This window comes from Barbus barbus, assembly GCF_936440315.1.
Source record: "Barbus barbus genome assembly, chromosome: 28".
In the NCBI taxonomy this organism is placed as follows: domain Eukaryota; kingdom Metazoa; phylum Chordata; class Actinopteri; order Cypriniformes; family Cyprinidae; genus Barbus; species Barbus barbus.
In genome coordinates this window covers 18,436,468-18,456,692 of record NC_136756.1, presented here as the reverse complement: position 1 = coordinate 18,456,692, position 20,225 = coordinate 18,436,468, and the positions used below count along the sequence as shown (strand labels likewise).

Sequence of the window (20,225 nt, the reverse complement as noted above, 5' to 3'; positions counted from 1 at the left end):
AGCTACAACAAGAAATAATATCAATAAGGACAGGAATAATAATAATAATAAATGTCTAGCTTTTATTTGCTATTTAAATAATTTATCTTATGTTGCGTCAGTTTGTTCGGAAGGTGACCGTCTCCATAGTAACGAATGTAAACAGAATCAAACTATGAGCCCGTGCAGCTCCAAAATCCTCTGATTGCTAGTTAGTTGTCTGAAGCGCCGGAACATGCCGAAAAAGAAAGGAAACAAGGGAAAGGGAAAGGGGTAAGGATGAAAGGATAAGGATTTTAGGTTTGACTTATACAGTAAGCCTTTGCAGTACTTACTCTCTTTAATTGTCTTTACTTCACGTTTTTACAGAAAAGGTAAGAAAGAAGGCAAGCATGAGTCTAAAGCCGACAAGGAGTCAGAGATAGAAAAGTTCAAATCAAACGCTGATTTATGGGAGGCGAAGTTTAATATCACTGAAATATCGCGTGTCGAGTATCGTGAAGCTACTCAAGCGCTCGCTAAAGCCAACGAGGAGCTCGCGTACCAGCAATATAGAGCCGAGAAAGACACAAACGATATTATAGCTTTTCTGAAGAGAACAGACCGTGAAAAGACAGCAGCGGTTAGTCTGCTTTTCATAATTTTACATCTCTATCATAAACATTTCAGTTTTTCCACCTGTGCTGTTCATTTCCTACTAATTTGTCTCCTATAAGATTGCTGCATTAGAAGATAAACTAAAAAGAGAAAAAGCGAAGGCTTTGCAAGAGAAAGACCTTCTGGTAAGCACTGATCGAATCTGAGTTATTTTCCAAATGAATTAGCATTGTGTCAAGCTGAATTACAACTGAATTTCAAGAAGCTGTAGTGTTATCATGCAAGACTTGAATTTCACCCTCATTCGTGTCAACTGATTGGCTATTGCAGGTGGCTGAATACATGCAGAAGATAGATGCTTTAGAAGAGAGGTTTAAGCAGAGGTCAAGCGACTTCCAGAGGATGCAGGACGAGCTCAAAACCATTAAGCATTTTCGCAAAATAAAGGCCAATCTGGAAGAAGACCTGATCAGTGCACTGCACAGTCATTATTACTAATAACTATTTCATGTAGTAAGCAATGTAGATGCATCAAAACTCCAGAAATTTTATATATATAATGTATTTCTTGTGCTTCTAGATGAGAGAAAAAATGCATATTGCTGATCGTGGACACCAAGAGAGTCTGGCGAGAACAGAGTACAAGTTCTACAAAGCACGAGTGAGAAAACCCAGATGCCAGATACACTGAACAAAATTATAAACACAACACTTTTGTTTTTGCTCCCATTTTTCATGAGCTGAACTCAAAGATCTAAGACTTTTTCTATGTACACAAAAGGCCTATTTCTCTCAAATATTGTTCACAAATCTGTCTAAATCTGTGTTAGTGAGCACTTCTGCTCTGCCGAGATAATCCATCCACCTCACAGGTGTGTCATATCAAAATGCTGATTAGACAGCATGATTATTGCACACGTGTGCCTTAGGCTGGCCACAATAAAAGGCCACTCTAAAATGTCCAGTGAGTATGCTGGCCATGCAAGAACTGGGATGTTTTCAGCTTCCGGGAATTGCGTACAGATCCTTGCAACATGGGGCTGTGTATTATCATGCTGCAACATGAGGTGATGGTCGTGGATGAATGGCAGAACAATGTGTCTCAGGATCTCGTCACGGTATCTCTGTGCATTCAAAATGCCATCAATAAAATGCACCTGTGTTTGTTGTCCATAACATACGCCTGCCCATACCATAACCCCACCGCCACCATGGGCCACTCGATCCACAACGTTGACATCAGAAAACCGCTCACCCACACGACGCCATACACGTCTGCCATCTGAGCTGTACAGTGAAAACCGGGATTCATCCATGAAGAGAACACCTCTCCAAAGTACCAGACGCCATCGAATGTGAGCATTTGCCCACTCAAGCTGGTTACGACGACGAACTGCAGTCATTATGGGTAAAGACTGCATATATAACTTTTGTATGTGTATCATTGGTGTTTATTGGTATATATGAGTTGAATCTTCAGTTTTTGCTCCCAATAGGCAGCTCAGTACAGCGTCACATACAGTGTTCAAGGAGAATGTACGGTTGAATGAGGCACTGAATTATTACGTGAAAGAGGCGGAGGAACTGAAGAGGACAAATGTCACCTTGACAGAGAAGAATGCTTCCCTTGCTCTCTTAAAGGTGCTACCACTAACAGACTATCAGGAATTTTAAGAGACAGTTTCTCTGTAGAGTATTTAATTAAAGCATAAATTAAATGAAATCGAAATACAATTTAGCCTTGTAAAACTTGACATTTGAAAAAAATTGTCTGGTAAATGTAATTTTTAGAAATGGAACAGTTTATTGAACAGTTTATTCACACTCGAGAAGGAAAAGAACACAGAAGCTTTAAAACATTTTTTGATCCCCTGCTGATTTTGTACATTTGCCCACTGACAAAGAAATGATTAGTCTATCATTTTAATGGTAGGTTTATTTGAACAGTGAGAGACAGAATAACAACAAAAAAATCCAGAAAAATGCATTTCAAAAAAGTTATAAATTGATTTACATTTTAATGAGTCAAATACGTATTTGATCCCCTATCAATCAGCAAGATTTCTGACTCCCAGGTGTCTTTTATACAGGTAAAGAGCTGAGATTAGGAGCACTCTCTTTTAAAGGGACTGCTCCTAATCTCAGCTTGTTACATGTATAAAATCTGTCCACAGAAGCAATCAATGAATCAGATTCCAAACTCTCCACCATGGCCAAGATCAAAGAGCTGTTCAAGGATGTCAGGGACAAGATTGTAGATACACAAGGCTGGAATGGGCTACAAGACCATCGCCAAGCAGCTTGGTGAGAAGGTGACAACAGTTAGTGCGATTATTCGCAAATGGAATAAACACAAAATAACTGTCAATCTCTCTCGGACTGGGGCTCCATGCAAGATCTCACCTCGTGGAGTTTCAGTGATCATGAGAACGGTGAGGAATCAGCCCAGAACTACACTGGAGGATCTTGTCAATGATCTCAAGGCAGCTGGGACCATAGTCACCAAGAAAACAATTGGTAACACACTACGCCGTGAAGGAATGAAATCCTGCAGTGCCTGCACGGTCCCCCTGCTCAAGAAAGCACATGTACAGGCCCATCTGAAGTTTGCCAATGATTCAGAGGAGAACTGGATGAAAGACCAATGGGTCGTGGATGGGTATTCCAGCATGACAATGCCCAAAATACATGGCCAAGGCAACAAAGGAGTGGCTCAAGAAGAAGCACATCAAGGTCCTGGAGTGGCCTAGCCAGTCTCCAGACCTTAATCCCATAGAAAATCTGTGGAGGGAGCTGAAGGTTCGAGTTGAAAAACATCAGCCACGAAACCTTAATGACATGCAGAGGATCTGCAAAGAGGAGTGGGACAAAATCCCTCCTGAGATGTGTGCAAACCTGGTGACCAGCTACAAGAAACATCTGAACTCTGTGATTGCCAACAAGGATTTGTACCAAGTACTAAGTCATGTTTTGCCAAGGGGTCAAATACTTATTTGATTTTGGAGATTCATTTGGAAGTGCTTCACACATTTGAAGATGATCTTGTATGTAGACAGGAGGCTCTGAAGGCCTATCACTGGAGAATGAATAAGGCTCGGACTGGAAGGTTGGAGTATCCTCGTATACGGACCTTCTCTAATGCCCCGCACTGTCCGATTGCTAAGATCTTGTTGCACTACAAATATATCTGCACAGTTTTGTTTTTATTTAACTGGTTTGCACTCTATCTATTCTGCCATGCGCCTTATGCCACTTTATCTATTTCTTTATTTTTCTACAATGTCCTCATTTGTATAGTTGTATAGTTGTATGTACATATGTTTAAACTGTATTATCTGTATTTGAACGTGTTTAATGTTAACTGTATGCACCAAGGGTCTGAGAGTAACGCAATTTCAATTCTCTGTATGTATGCGCCGTACATGTGGAAGAATTGACAATTAAGCAGACTTGACTTGACTTGACTAGCACCAATGATGTTCAGACTGACCTGGAAGAAGCTGACAAATGGTGTGAGAGCCTTTAGCACAGACTTACTAATTGCTCTTAACGTGCATCACTAATCAAGATGACTATGATGATGAAAATTGTCTGGTGTCATTTTAGGAGCAACTTGAAAAGCTCCAGTGTGGTTATTTCTGATCTAACATGGGAGCAGAAAGAGAGACTACTCAATCTGCTTTTTGCTAAATTGAATGGGCAAAAAACAAGGTAAATAAATTTATATTTGTATTTATAGATATAAATACACACACAAGTTACATATATATTATTTTCAGAAAACTTCAACTAAATAAGTTGTAATGCAAAATTGTTGATTAGTTTTTTTTTTTAAATGTAGACTAATGGTTGGAATTCAGCATTTATTTTGAATGTTATTGTTGTTAACCAAAATATTGTTATTTTATTATTAAATAAAAAATTAACATTAAAAACAAAGAAAGTGATGTCCATTGCAATGTGTGCCGGATCCGAATGGGTAAAAAGGGATTTGGATATTGCATTCTGTTCTATATGGAAGACATTTGGTTGAAATGACAGTATCAAATAAAATAAAAAGAAACAACAACAACACTGCAACATTTGTTTTTAGCACTGCTATGCCGTCACTCAAAGACACGGCATCCAGAATTCATATTTAGATTCTCTTAGGCCTGGATTTCTTTTACATTTCACAAATTCCTTAAGGCAGTTCAGGGTCCCAAATGCTTATGCATTGTTTCATTGTTGTGTGAAAGTGTTCTCGTTTCTGTAGTGACGGACAACACAGTGACAAGTAGCTTTCGTGGCCCACTTCAACTCTACAATTAAACATATTTAGTTTTTTTGTTTTTCTTTACTGCCTGACAGGAAACCAACCCATCTTCCAGCTCTATCAACGTCTTCCTCTGAGAAGATCCAGGTTAGCAGTGATGCAGGGTAAGGCCCACTGTGATGGATAACACTTAGAATGTTCTTTTACAAGAATAATTATAGTGCTGTTTTGTGGTCTTATAAGTGCTAAGTCAAACCATTTTACCTTCTCAGATTTACTGAAGAAAAACGTAGCCTGACCTTTATAACCCAGATGCCAATGCCCAATATGACCTCTGACCCCTGTGTTCTACCAGCCCTTAAGAGCACCTGACTGTAAAACTTTTCATATTGTGTTACAGTCAAATATTTAATTAAAAAAATATATGTAGAACAAGACTGTAATTCCCTGCAGTAAAATCTTCAAAATATATTTCATGCATCTTCAGACAAAAATCTTCCACCTCCTTCTCCATCCATTGATTTATTTTGTTATTGTTCTATTAGGTGCAGTCTGCAATGTTAATTTATGATTTTTTTTCTCTGCTCATTACTGCATTCTGTAACTATATTGTTGTTTTTCTTTTATGTTAATCAAGATGCTATTTAACAAGTTTTATTATTTTTCCTTGTTCTTATAAAATGACCTTGAGTGAATGTTTTTTTGTATACATTGTATGTTTTCATGTAAAATAAAACTAAAAATGATTATAATATTATAACTATAAACATTATTATTATTCCATTAAAAACAAATGTAAAAATATCTTGGAGAGTTTAACATCATCTTCCATTATGTACAGCGGTATGTTCTCTGATGCTATTAAGCATTGTAAAGTTCAAACCACCTAAAACGTTTTAGTGTGGTATATAAATATCGAATTCAGAGACTTTGCATAAAACGTAGTAATACATCAACAACCTCTGTGTGCTGCCTTATTAAACCCTCCTGTGTACGTGTAAATGTGTTGCAGGGGGCGCGCTTGGGAAATCACTTTGCTTTTTTTTTTTTTTTTTTTTACACTGTGACTCATTTGTAGCAGCAGGGAGAGAAGCAGAAGGAATAGTGCTCGAGATCACCGCGACCCGGAACCAAGCAACTTCTCAACACTCACATTCCAAGAATATTTGGAGCCTCTGGCATGAATTAAACACACCGAGGTGGTTCGCTCTTGAGTATCCGCGTGCACGGTCGACTTTATCGGTCGTTTACTTTCCATTTTTGATTGTTGCAAGAAGACTCGACCGCCTTGATTCACAGGCAGGCAAGCTAGAGAAAGCAGAAGTCTCTCAACTCGCCTCGGGCGCTAGTTCTGCAGGCATGTCGCAGAAAGAAAGACCTACTTTCTATCGACAGGACGTCAACAAGACGATATGGGAGGTCTCTGTGCGATATCAGAACTTGTCTCCCGTCGGCTCTGGTGCATATGGATCTGTTTGGTAAATATTTAGCTGTTGTTTCGATGGCGGAACGATGTGTTCCATTCATTCTTACGGGCCCGTACAGCATTGCACTGCGTTAACAAACTTGCTAATAAGACCAAAGTCCGTAGTTTGTTATGCAAGAGGTATTGCTAGTTACAAAAGCGGGTTAAAAGTGCTTGTAGTGTTGCTAAATGTTTTTAACGAGTGTGATTTAAAGTCACGTATGTTGCAAATGCCACCTCGCGTGCACGCACGCACGCCACTTCAGTTGCAAAGTGATAAACCTTTTGCGGTGGATGAGCAACATGATGCACGCGTTAAAATAGCCGAAGATATGAACGCGGTGCGCTGCAAAGTTGTTTTTCTTGTAACTTAAACTGCGATGTTTGTTGATGATCGAGAACCACACGTTTCTTTATTCGCCCTACTTAGTGGTGTAGTGTGGTCTTAATGCGGACATCTGGTGGGGTATGTCCTGAATGAGGTCACCCCATAGATGATGCATCATGACTGTGTCTCCAGAAACAAGGGAGCTGCCATTTTGGGCACCTTAGTGCGCTTGTGAGGCGCTAAATTGCTGTCTTTGTAGGTAACTCGATAGGGTTTGAAAAACGCAGCCAGTGAGTCATAGCACTTAATTTTCCCGTTTGCTTGTTGTAACACCCCGAATGAGGTGAAGCACTGGGTTTGTCTTATTGTATTAATCTCATGATTAATTCCTCTGGATTGCTCGTTTGGTTTGTTTAGCTACGATGAGGAAGTTTGTCGGTGGTTTTGTGCTTGTTTTCTTTTTATTTATGATTCACTTAAAGGTGCACTCAGTAATATAATTGACAAAACATTACAGGTAAATAAATGAACCGCACGTTTGGGAAAAATCATTAAAAATATATTCACAATCAAATTAGGTGTAGACTCCAATTTAACAGTATGAAAAAGCTTTTTATTCTATGTGGAGCGGGTCGCCCCCTCATGATGTTTACATCATATGACTAGTCTGTCATGCAATCAAAACTAATTTACATATAGCACTTTCAGTCAGACAAAAAAAGAATGAAAAATACTAAACAAAACATGCATAAACTGATTGGCTTTTGGTTATAAAGTGCAAAACTACTGGTATTATTGAAATGAAAAAAGAGTGAACAAAAATTCCTGCAAAAAGTTAGACCTAACCTTTATTTTTGCAGCATTAGTGCCACCAAACAGAATCGGAAAAATGACCGTTTCCCAAACAGATGCTCAAAGAAGCACTTTGATGTTTCGAAAGCGACACTGTTTTTAGGGAAACATTCTACAAATTGTTGTTGTATATTAAAGAGGAAGTATTTATACATTGTAAAAATGGCACATTTCAGCAGCTGAATTATTGAGATCAGCAAACACACTTGTCACGAGACAATGTTTCTGAGATGTCTTTTTTTTTTTTTAAACACTCATGTTTGTGCACATCGAGAGACTTCTTTGGTTTCTTCCTTAAACTCAAAACAAGTGTTACCTCAGTCTTTAATGTTTGCAAATGATTTTCAGAAAGGTCTCTGTGATATTAAACAGACAGGTGTTTGAAGGCCAGGCTCATTTTCTAAATTACTCCTACTCGGGGCACACAGGTTGTTTATGCACCAAAGTGACTGTTAGAAGTTGCAATGCTAGGCAACCGTGCTATCTAGATTATATTTCATGGGCCCCCTTATTATGTCTGTGTAATTGAATATCTGATGAACAGATTGCACTGGGTTTGAAGTGCCAGGCTCATCTCTCAGCTTATGCAGTGGTTTCAAAAAAAGAGAAGCACTGAGATTTTCTTTGATAAGATCTGTTAGTTCTCTGTAAATTTATACATGTAAAACAAATATCCTGTGGTTCTTGAAAGGTTGTTTCATGACCCTTGCAGTTAAGACTACTTCATTGTTGTGGTGATCAATGTGTGACATTATTTAACAATTTGTCCTTGAAAAGGTAGTTTCTGATTGGTTGCAATAGGTATGTTTCACTGTTTAGTTCCTTCTGTAAGCCTTGGTGGTTATTTCCATGAGGAAGCGAGAATCTGGACGGTTTTTGTTTCAGTCTGAAATGTATAGCAAGTTAATTCAGTGCCTTTTATATGCTGACTCCTACTTCCAACTGTCTTTACCTCTGGTCCTGTTGTAGCATGTTGGAGTTTCAGTTGTGCAACAAAGTGAGGGCATGTTTGAATCATGTGTTTCAGCTCTGCATATGATGAAAAGACAGGATTGAAGGTCGCTGTGAAGAAGCTGTCAAGGCCTTTTCAGTCCATCATCCATGCCAAACGGACCTACAGGGAATTGCGGCTACTCAAGCATATGAAACATGAGAATGTGAGTTTGGATCGCAGGTATTATCAAACTGAAAAGACTAATATGCACAGTGGTGTATGGTAATCCCAATGATTAAAGGCTTAGTTTATCCAAATATTTAAAATTCTGTCATTATCTACTCACCCAAACCTGTTTTTCTCTATTCCACAAAAGAAAATACATTGGAGACTTCCATTCATTTCTTAATTAGGAAGACTGAGCTAGTCAGAGAAGTGGAATATTTCATTTTTAAAATGCCAAAAAAAAAAAAAAGCCACGCATGCTGTTGTAAAGTCTAACCTTAGCCCTGTTTTCGTTTGCAGAAAATTCAATATGGCTTCTAACCTTATTAAGGTCAATGGGGCAACATAATGACCATGAGTGAACTGGCAAAGTAGAATTTCTAAATTAAGAGAATGTTAGCTAGTTACTGCACAAGATAAAAGTCCTCTTTCTATTGAGTCCCCAACATAATTCACAGTAAACAATTCTTGTTGGAAATCATAAAATAGAATAGGTCAATAATAGGATGTTTACTGTAAAATAGCAGTGATGTGCAATTGGAAATGTGGGTTATTATACCCTTAAATCAAGCCCTGTCATTGAGCTATTGTTTGCTCCAGGGGCTCTGGAACATCATTTTTCTCACTGTATCCTTGAAAATTCCAGCAAATTCTGAGCAGCTCTCCTCTGCTATTAGAGTTGGCCATTATTCTGTCTGTCAGAATCAAACTGGGATTAAAACATAGTAATTCCTCTCTTTTTCTTATTAGAAATTGTGTTATACAGGGAATTCTATAACTGCTTAATTGTAGATTTTCCTCGTCAGGTTACGTAATGAAATCTTAATGCAAGACTGTACATGCTGTACTAAATGATCCTGATTCGTGTTCTTTGCACTTTGTGCTTGCAGGTGATCGGCCTGCTGGATGTTTTTACACCTGCCACCAGCCTGGAAGAGTTTAATGATGTGTGAGTCAGACAATTACTTCCTTCCTAAGAGATCTTTTCACCGGACTTGATTCCTTTTTTTTTCTTGAATATGATTATACTTCATGCAAGTGTTAATTAAACTGGAGGAAATAGTCCACTCAAACATTTGGGGTCAGTTAAATTATTTTTGAAGAAATGAATTCCTTTATTCAACAAGGGCACTTTAAATTATTTAAAAGTGACAGGAAAGACATTTCTAATGTTATAGAAAAGATGTTTCAAATAAAAGTTGTTCTTTTGAATTGTCTATTCAGAATCCTGAAAGAATCCACAAATGTTAAGCGGCTCAGTTGTTTTCCGCATTGATGATGATGATGATAATAATAATAAATATTTCTTAAGTGCCAAATCAGCATTTTAGAATGTCACTGCAGACTGGAGTAATGACTGAAAATTCAGCTTTTCCATCACAGGAATCAATTAGGTTTTAAAGTATAGAAGTTATTTTAAATGTATATTTCAAATATATTATAATATATTATCAAATAGATCAAATAAATAATACTGTTTTATTGGATCTAATAAATGTAGCCTTGGTGAGCTTTTTAGTAACATGAAAGAAAATCTTACTTGCTAAACCTTTTGAAGGATAGTGTAAATTCATTCAGAAAATCATCTTATTGCAGACAGGTGGGCAAAATGAATGGCTACTGCACATCAAAAATAGAAACTCTATGTCTGCCAACTGAAGCTGTGATCTGACGCTTCCTGTGTAAACAACTGTGTTGATCATAATTAGAGCGATTTGGTTTTGATGCGCTGTGTCCTTTAGTTCAGCTTTAATATAAACCCATAATATAATAATACAATTTTTACAGCTTAACATACCCCTGTGTGTTTACCACTAATTTCTCATACCGAATACTGCATTATTTATCTTGTGCCATTTGTTACATGACTAGAAGCATGTTTTCGGGCTCTCGTGGTTTTATGGAGCTTCAGGTTTCCACAGAGACTGAGCTTTTTGTGCTGCCTGGCTCCAGCCTAGCAGCCGTGGGTTGGTGAGGAATGCTAAGGATACGGCCAGGTTGTAAAACTAGATGCTGCTGTGACTTAACATTGATTCTGTTGCCAAAAATAGACCTGATGCACAGTGATGGATGGAGGGCTTTAGCACTTTGCTTCAGTTTTTCATTTGTCTGTGCAAGGAGAAGTGATGCATGTTTGTTTACTGTCTCTAATCTGCCCCCCCCCCCCCCCCCCCCCCCCCCCCCATCTTTGTGAGGGTTGGATGTATTTGTCGATTATCTCTAATGCTGAGTGTGCCTGTTGGGTGGAGAGTATTTCTGGGATTAAGTAGGTCTTATTTTAAGCTCTGCTGTGTGTGTCGTACCACAGTGGCTCTGTTTGACCTGTAGCTCCACCCTCTCGCCAAGAGTCAGTGCTTATTTAGACTCTGCTGTTGGTTACCGTGAAGTGTTTGTTTGAAAAGTTGAAGACTGGAATACAATCTGATTGTTAATGTGCCTGAATATACTGTGAGCCAGGTTCAATGGTCAATACAGATGCACATTAGCAAATTCAAAGGACTTACTCATTTAAATGAACCTTTACATATGTTTTTTCAGTTCTACCTTTAAGTGACTACTTGAGTGTAACTGTCTTTCTTAAGTAATTAATATATATTTATAATTTATTATACGTACACTACCATTTTAAAACTTTTTTTTTTTTTTTTTTGGCAGTAGTCTGTTATGGTGCCCAAGGCTGTATTTATTTAATTAAAAATACAGTAAAAACAGTAATGTTGTTAAATATTATTAGAATTTAAAACACAGGTTTTCTGTATTAACATATTTTAAAATGTAATTTATTCCCGTGATGGCAAACTGAATTTTCAGCAGCTGTTACTCCAGTCGCCAGTGTCACGTGATCCTTTTTAGAAATAAGAACTTTTTTAACAATGTGAAAGTTTTTACTATCACTTTTGCTCCATTTGATGCATCCTTGATGAATAAAAGCATTAATTTATTTAAAGAAACCTTACTGACCCCAAACGTTTTTTTAATCGTCATGTAATTGAATTTATAAGGTCATTCTGTGAATGCCCAAATAAATAAATATTAAATAAGTATCTAAAGTATTTAATCACTATTGTAAGGAAAGCAGTATTGTGAAATATTGATTATATGATTGTATCAGCACAGCTCTAGTTTATATTTCCCTGTGGTTTCCTGTTTCCTCTCTCACAGTCCCAAAATAATCATTAAAATATGTGCGAGCAGCTACCCCAGGATATTTACATGAAAACTGATCCAGTCACACATCTTGATGTTGACAGTGGTTAGAAGTTCCAAAATATGTGTTAAGTTGTTGCATCACTTTGGAAGCGCACTCAGCCTTCAAGCAAAACAAGATTATTGGATTTATCAAAACAGAACTAAATGTTCCCTACATTTCAGTTTATGCTGTCACTCCCAACACCAGGTTAAGCAGTTGGCAGGAGAATAACATTCCTGTGTTCTGTTTGGCAGGTACCTGGTGACTCATCTAATGGGTGCTGACCTGAATAATATTGTGAAGTGTCAGAAGCTGACAGATGATCATGTTCAGTTCCTTATTTACCAGATCCTGCGAGGACTTAAGGTGAAACTGCACTTTTTCAATCCTGTAAAAAACACAAACAGGAATATCTTAAGTCTGATGTAAATAAGACTTGATGTGGAATTTGATCGTCTCACTTAACCTAGCCCCCCCCCCCCCCCATTTTTCTTTTAATTTTACTAGTACATCCATTCGGCTGACATAATTCACAGGGTAAGTGTTCACTCACGCATATAAGAAATGGCCTGCAGGCATTTTCCCCCTTACAAATTTGTTTTGTTGTCCCAAGGAGTCGATTCTCCCTGGCATCACCATGTTGCATGCTCAGGCCTGCTGTTGTGCAAAGACTAAAGCTAGAAATGAGTTCTGACTTAAAGGAATAGTCTGTTATTTTCAGCTTGATGCCTGTGGACAGCATCATTGCCATACTGTCGATTACCACAGAAGATAATTGTGATTCATTTTTTATTTAGTTTCTGTTCCACAGAAGTCACATAGGTAATCTGAAAGATTTTGACATTTCAGCTCACATAACGTTTTTGTTTAAAAATCTATTCATGTTTATGTATTTGCATTGCTTTTAAAAAAATATAGGCATTTTAATTTGTTTTAATGAAATGGAAATGTTTGGTCTCTGGAAATTGAAATGTTAAAAAACGTGTTACATCTATACATTTAATTCATAAATTGCTGTAAATATTCTTTTAAAACAGTTGGTTGTTGTGGTATAAAAAAAAACTAAACTAATTGTCACTAATTGTTTCCTAGGACTTGAAACCTAGTAATCTGGCAGTAAATGAAGACTGTGAACTTAAGGTGAGTTTTATTTTCATAGTTGTTATACTTTTGCTTGTAATGTGGTTACTCAAATCATCCTGTAAACAATAATAACAGTGTTTTTTCCCCTCTTTTTTTTTTGGATCTCAGATCCTTGATTTTGGTCTGGCTCGACACACAGATGATGAGATGACAGGGTATGTGGCCACAAGGTGGTACCGTGCTCCAGAGATCATGCTTAACTGGATGCACTACAACATGACAGGTAACACCACTACACCCACATCTGATGCAATACAAATCAACTCATGTTGAATCAGTGGAGAAAATTGCTTTTTAGAACAAGATGGTGTAGATATTTTATGCACAACTCTCATAGAAATATAATACTATTTTAATATATTTTTGATTATTTTAAATGTAATTTATTAAAGCTGAATTTTCCGCAGCCATTACTCCAGACTCCAGTGTCACATGATCATTCAGGAGTCATTCTAAAATGCTGATTTGGTGCTCAAGAAATATTTTTTTCTATAATATCAATGTTGAAAACAGTTATGCTGCTTAATACTTTTTTTTAGGATTCTTTGAATAGAAATTATAAAGAACAGCATTTATTTGAAATTAGGGATGCACGATATTGCATTTTGCCGATATCCGATATGCCGATATTTTTCAACTCATTTTGGCCGATACCAATATATTTCCTTTTGTTTGTAAACAACACCAAGTCTCTCCTGTGCAGAAATTATAAGCAAAATAATTTTCATTTTGTTTAGTTTTTAACAAGAACTTATTTGTTAGAATGAAATAAACAATAATGAAGGTTTTTTTGACGGTACATTGAAGCTTTGAACCCCCCCCCCCTCAGTAAAAATTCTGAAAATCTGATAAAGCTTATTTGTTTAAAATATAAAACACATTACACATTAATGAATAAGTCTATATATAAAATTATGTAATTTACAATATTCATGACATGTTTGTGATTTAAAAAAATAAAATAAAATAATGTAAACTACAGCTTCTGAACTTTAAATTAAAACATACTCATTATTTTATGACATCAGTTACTGCTTTATTTAATCAGAAACAGTCAAAATGTTATTTGTGAAGGCTATTTTACTTTTAATTTAATTAGAAGTAGGCCAACAGGGCCCCCTACAGATTAAAACTCCTTCCAGAGCGGGTGTTAGGACCTGAGGGAGGCTGCACGTGCTATTACTGTTCATTCTATCACACAACGAACGCATCATTCTGTGCATGCTTTCACAGATTAAATGCAGAGATCCAAAAGAGTGATTCAAATCATCATTCAGACAAAACTTTGCTTCAAGAATGAGCTACACTGCTGACGTGATCTAATCATTAGCACATGTGAGTTAAAGGCAAGACATTTCGGCATAATTTTTCACATCAGGCCTATGCCGATATTTACATTTAAAGCCATTATCAGCTGATTCCGATATCAGTCCGATAATATCGTGCATCCCTATTTGAAATGGATTTTTTTGTAACAATGTAAATGTCTTTACTGTCACTTTTGATCAAGTTAATTCATTCTTGCTGAATGAAGGTATTAAAAATAAAAAATAATAGGCTTTAAAAATAATTTTACTGACCCCAAATGCTTGAATGGTAGTGTAGTTACGACAAATACCAAGCAAGCTGACTGGCCCATGCTAACCAGACAAATCTTGATGGGTTTGCCTAAATGTCTTTTGAGGATTGTGGCTTTTGATCCATGTTGTTTTTACAGCTCTCTGTGACAAGATAGCTGGGTCAGGACACAAGAGAGGGAACATGTGCTTGCTGCCTCTCCACTAATGTTGTTTCTTGATTTCTTTTCAGTGGACATTTGGTCAGTGGGCTGCATCATGGCTGAGCTGTTGACAGGCAGGACTCTGTTTCCTGGCACAGATCGTATCCTTTTCCTCTCATTTCCCCCCTCGCTGACCTGCAAAACGCTCTCTGTAAATTGCACCATGGCTCCAAGCCAGAAAATGCGCAATATTGTGTTTTTAAGTGCGTATTTGCTCATGCTGATTTAAAGGCATATAAATTATGGATAAATGGATAAACACCACATTACAATTTATTTTCTAAGTTTCTCCTCTTTCTCTATCCTTGCAGTGTGTATTTGTAATACGGCAGAAGCTCTTCTCTTAAACTGAATCTTTGTCCTTTCCGCATAAACTCCGCCTTTAAGCTACGCCCAAAGACGCAACAGTGATTGGAAGGATATATCATCCATCATTATGCGAACGCAATAAACTGCCCTGCAGGAAATGACATGCCTCTTTCTCGCTTCTAATTGCCAATGACAAATGTTTTCAGGTTTGAGCACTTGCAGTGTGTTTTCCCCCCTGGCTTTGCATATTTGACGCACTGTATCTTGAACGGCTGCCACTCTAAATGCATCTGGCTCCACAACCTATGGAACAGAAATACTTATCAAATATTTTCCCCCTCTCACAGGCAGAGCACACCTGTGCAGCGTCTTCTGACTTGGTTTTGCTGGGCAGGCTGAAAATATTCAACCTGTGCTATTTTTATCAGCTTGCTTGTCTTTCCACAGATGTGACCAAAGCGTCTATGCTTTCCTGTTCTTTAAGTACACATGAACCCAAAATAAGCGTTTCATGCTTTGTTTTTGAGGCCCGTTCCTTTGTTGAGCCACACTAGTTTTCCTTCATCTCATTTTATTAGACATCGATCAGTTGAAGCTTATTATGCTTCTGGTTGGAACTCCAGGACCTGAGCTGTTAATGAAAATTTCATCGGAGTCTGTGAGTTTGATATATTTAGGAAGTGTGTACTTGCTAAAACTCCTGTCTGTGTTGATTTTTCAAAGTGGAAAATCCATTTGAATCTGGCAACTGTAATAGCTTTTCTCTGGTCCAGGCTGGATGAGGATTCTTTGAATAGGAAGTTCAAAACAACAGTATTTATTAGCAATAAATTTTTTGCTCTGTTATAAATATCTCCACTGCCATTTTTTTATTAATTTAATGAATCCTTGCTGAATAAAAGTACTAATTTCTTAAACAAGTAAATAAATACATTTACTGACCCAAAATTGGTAGACCATCTACAAGATTAGTTACCAGATCTTAAAGTGGAAAAGCTTTTTGAAACATGGTGGCTGGATAACGAGCTAATGATGTGCTTGGACCAGCTAGAAATCAAATACAGTCAACAATATAAGCTGGATTTTCCAACTGGGAATGTGTGTTGATTGTCGCTAATTGAAAAGTATGCTTCTCCAGTGTTCTCTAACTAAACTTTGACCTTCTGGCTTCACTTTTAGATGAAAGACTGATTTGAGGTTCTGTTTGGGACTGAATCATCATCTAAACTGAAATTTACAAGCCTGAGTTTTGTCTTCCAGCTCTACTGATGTATTTCTCAACTGATTCTAATCCTTGTCAAAATCTCTAAAGCATGCCATTCTTCTCTGCTCTATATGAACACAATTTGCATGCCGATTTCTCCTCTCTCTTTCTTTGATCATGTCTTTCTCCCTAGAGCAGTGGAGAACCACAATGTAATGTCTAGATAACATTTGATAAGTTTGAATTACACTAAAATTGTTGACCGTGAGCTCCTTGACCCGGCCTTCAAAGATATAAACCAGCTTCAACAGATAATGCGACTTACAGGAACTCCACCTGCCTCTCTAATAAGCAGGATGCCTAGCCATGAGGTGAGCTCGCTGTCACCCAGCCCCTTGTTTACAGAATACCCATCATGCCGTTTAACCCTTGTGCATCAATAAAAAAATGTTACACATAGGTCCATAGTGGACACAAATTTCCATGTCAAAAAAACGGTCATAAAAATTGGAAGCTTGGGAGCACAGACTTAAATTTGGTCTCATTTTAAAGACGACCCATGGCAGATTATTGTTGAAGTCAAAAAAGTTTAAAAAGTGAAACAAAAAAAAGTTATACAGGTTTAAGATTATGAAAATGAACTCTAAACCTGCTAGAAAATCAAAGCCATGAATCTAAACAAGTTGTGTTCCAAATTTGAGTTTGATATATCAAAAAATTAGCTTTCAGTAAAATTTGGTTTTTATTTGCTTTATAGACCCTTTATGGACCAAACCTGAAACAAATGGCACCATCTGGTAAACAATTTTTTTTGAAGCCTTGGCAACATAATGAAAGCCTATTAACAAATATTGCATAATTTTACAGTTAAACGACACTGTGATTAAAAATAGCAGTTTAAATGGGGACATTTTTGTCCAAAAGGTGCTGAGTGTTTCACTTTTTGTACCTAGTGTAAAATAGATATATTAAAGGAAATCAGGGTGGAATATTAAAATAAAAATAAAAAATATACACCTGAGACAAAATTTATGCAGTTAGCATTAACACAGGCAAAATTATAAAAAAAAATAATAAATAAATAAAATGGACAAAAATGTCCATAAGGGTGCACAAGGGTTAATTAGCAGACCTCATTTTGGAAATACGGACTGCATTTAGAAGAATTTAAAAAGTCCTGTTCACGTATAATAAAGCGATATCACACGATCAAGAGAGATGGTTGTATGTCCCAGATAAACACAGCCATACGTTCTGTAATCACTCCAGTTCCAAGCTTGAGTGATACAAATAGCGACATTGGACTAAAAACCCACTCAGCCAATCAAATTAGGGGAACAGAGCAAACTGATACAATATTCATTAGAACATTTTCATGTCTGGTTAAAACATTATTTTATATGGAGAATACAAGCAAAAGTAATAGTGGTAATAAATTCAACCCAAAGAAGTTTCTTTATCTTCTCCACTTTCTCCTTTGCTCACCGCTTGCCGCTGAGCCATCATCCAGTTATTCACTGATCTATGCGAGCTGAAATCACTGTCCGTCTTTGCCCCTCTGCCTTCTGAAGTGGTTTGTGTGCTGCATTATTCAAATGGCACTGCTTACTAACAAAACAATGTTATGATTCACAGGGTTAGCAATGTGCAAAACACAAGCAGTTGTCATGGTGAACAAGTCAAGAATTGCAACAAGCTCGATTCTTAATTGTAATATTAACTTGAAATGAATATAGGTGATACTTTGATAATGACAGTAATCAATATTATTTCATTGCCTCTGACTGCTCATGGTTCACCTGGTTTTTTCCACAGGCTCGTACTTACATCAACTCACTTCCTCAGATGCCCAAGAGGAATTTTGCTGATGTGTTTGTTGGAGCTAATCCACTAGGTAAAAATGGCAGTTGTGCTGCTTATTAATTTTGGGGAAAAAGTGATACATTTTTAGCGTTCTTGATGAACAGAAAGTTTGAAACATTCTAATTGTCTTTACTGTCACTTTTGATCAATTTTAGTGCATCCTTGCTGAATACAAAAAAACAAACTAAAATACGTTTTAATGGTTGTGCATGTGCAAATACAGTGTTGGTATATTTAGTGTAAGTGTACGCATTATTTATGAAACAGGGCAGTAAAATATTTAGCGGAAAAAGCCGGAAGGACTTGTTTTTGATGAAATATTTAATTCTTTGTTTTAGCTGTGGACCTTCTAGAAAAAATGCTAGTTCTGGACACGGATAAGCGTATCACAGCGGCGGAGGCTCTGGCTCACCCGTACTTTGCTCAGTACCATGACCCAGATGATGAACCCGAGGCAGAGCCTTTCGACCAGAGCTTTGAGAGCCGAGAACTTGATATTGAAGAGTGGAAACGTGAGTTAAAATGCCAAAAAGTTACAGGTTCTTTAAGGAATTTTAGCAGTTTTGTTCACTTGAGGCATTGAGTTAGACACCCCCCCCCCCCCCCCCCATCCTATCAACAACACATTGTCCCCCTAAAACCCCCATCCTCCCACCCTGAACCAATGTTATTCTATTATTTTTATACTATTATACTATATTTACATTCATTGACTATTTTCAGAATAATCCATTGCTATTACTAATTGAATTAGGTTTTATTTTTAGTTTATTTTAATTAAACGAGTCATTTTGTTCTGTGCTTTTGTCATTTTTAGTAATTTGTTTGTTTTAAAATATATTTAGGTATTTTCATTTTAGTTCAGGTTTAGTTTTTATTAGTATTGAGTTAGTAATTTTAGTGCTTCAACTTCAACAAATGATTTCAGTTAGTTGCATAGGCACTATTTCTAATTTGTTTAGTTGTTTTTCATCTAATATTTATATATCTTTCAGCTTTATTTCAATTAATAAAATGTTTCAGTTAATGAAAATAACGGGCAGTTTTGATAAAGCCATTATTTAGGATAATCTAGATTTATGTTTTAATGTATGTTGCAGTCACAACCTTAATTGTTTGTTTCTGTTCCTGTTCAGGTCAGACATATGAAGAGATGATCAGTTTTGAGCCGCCAGTCTTTGAGGGAGATGAAATGGAATCTTGACCTTCTATTCGGAATGGCAATCAAACCAACTGTACTACTTTTACAGTAATGCTGTCATTTTGCAGTATTGTAATCAGCCAGTCAGGAGGATGTTTGACTTTTTCTCTTTTTGTTTAATGTTGTCTGCTGGGCCAAACAGAAGGAATAGATGTCATAGAAAATCATTGTTTTTACACATTGAATTTCTTCAAAAGATTCTGATAGTAATATCAACAATTGTTTTTCATGCAAGTCCAACTGTAAATGTAACATCTACCTGAAATTTCTTATTTAGTTGTGCTGTTAAAATGTTCTTTTTGTGTACAATGCATCACATTTGCAGTACTTTTAAAATGTTCAGAAAACATTGTTCATTTAGTTTCTGTTAATATATTTTTTCCCAATCAAATAATGAGCATTGTACTTAAAGATTTACTGTGTTCCTCATTAATCAGTTTTCATAAAGATGGGATTTATTGGAGTCTCCTTTGATAAAATGTAAATTGTTGTATTGGTGATATGTTTAGGCTATTTGTAAATATACGTTCCATAAAGCTTTTTGAATCTTTAGCTGTTTTATTTCTGATCTTTTTCACATTGTTTGTGTGTGTTTCCTTGGGAGAGAAAGTGTGTGTGTGTGTCTGTCCACCTGAGGTTGCTACTATGAACAGTATGCATATGATTCTGCCTTCAGTAGCTGTTCTTAAAAAGCCATTAATTGAATGTTCAAATAAGAAATAGAGTAAAATATTTATATACTGTTGAGGTGGTATTTATGAACCTGAAAAGCTTCAATTGTCTTTGGCACCTGACATAGAAAACATGGAATCAAACACACCATTGTTTACTGAAAATAAAGGCCGATATTTTTCAGAAACTTCTGCTTTTGTTTTGATTGTTTTGTGTTGAACAACAGAG

The 20,225-nt window shown here is 36.7% G+C and overlaps 1 protein-coding gene and 1 pseudogene across 3 annotated transcripts; both read left to right on the top strand.

Annotated features, from left to right (window-relative positions):
• Window positions 1-125: 125 nt before the first annotated feature.
• On the top strand, window positions 126-5,203 carry LOC306848812 (basal body-orientation factor 1-like; annotated as a pseudogene). The gene is made up of 10 exons: window positions 126-252; window positions 349-601; window positions 696-761; window positions 907-1,048; window positions 1,157-1,237; window positions 2,077-2,217; window positions 4,061-4,086; window positions 4,183-4,287; window positions 4,927-4,995; window positions 5,104-5,203. The product of its transcript is annotated as a basal body-orientation factor 1-like (transcript).
• A 618-nt stretch (window positions 5,204-5,821) lies between these two features.
• LOC306848541 (mitogen-activated protein kinase 14A-like) lies at window positions 5,822-20,188 on the top strand. 2 transcript variants are annotated; one of them, XM_079383154.1, is made up of 12 exons: window positions 5,822-6,309; window positions 8,504-8,633; window positions 9,526-9,584; window positions 12,080-12,191; window positions 12,333-12,362; window positions 12,918-12,965; window positions 13,077-13,191; window positions 14,778-14,849; window positions 16,553-16,632; window positions 18,077-18,155; window positions 18,463-18,636; window positions 19,261-20,188. In XM_079383154.1, exons 1-12 carry the CDS (start codon window positions 6,191-6,193, stop codon window positions 19,326-19,328), a joined length of 1,086 nt encoding a protein of 361 aa, XP_079239280.1. In that variant the 5' UTR covers window positions 5,822-6,190; the 3' UTR covers window positions 19,329-20,188. The 2 variants fall into 2 exon arrangements, with proteins under 2 accessions (XP_079239280.1, XP_079239279.1); XM_079383153.1 differs by lacking the exon at window positions 16,553-16,632 and adding an exon at window positions 15,636-15,715 and having other exon boundaries at window positions 5,896-6,309.
• The last annotated feature ends 37 nt before the right edge of the window (window positions 20,189-20,225 follow it).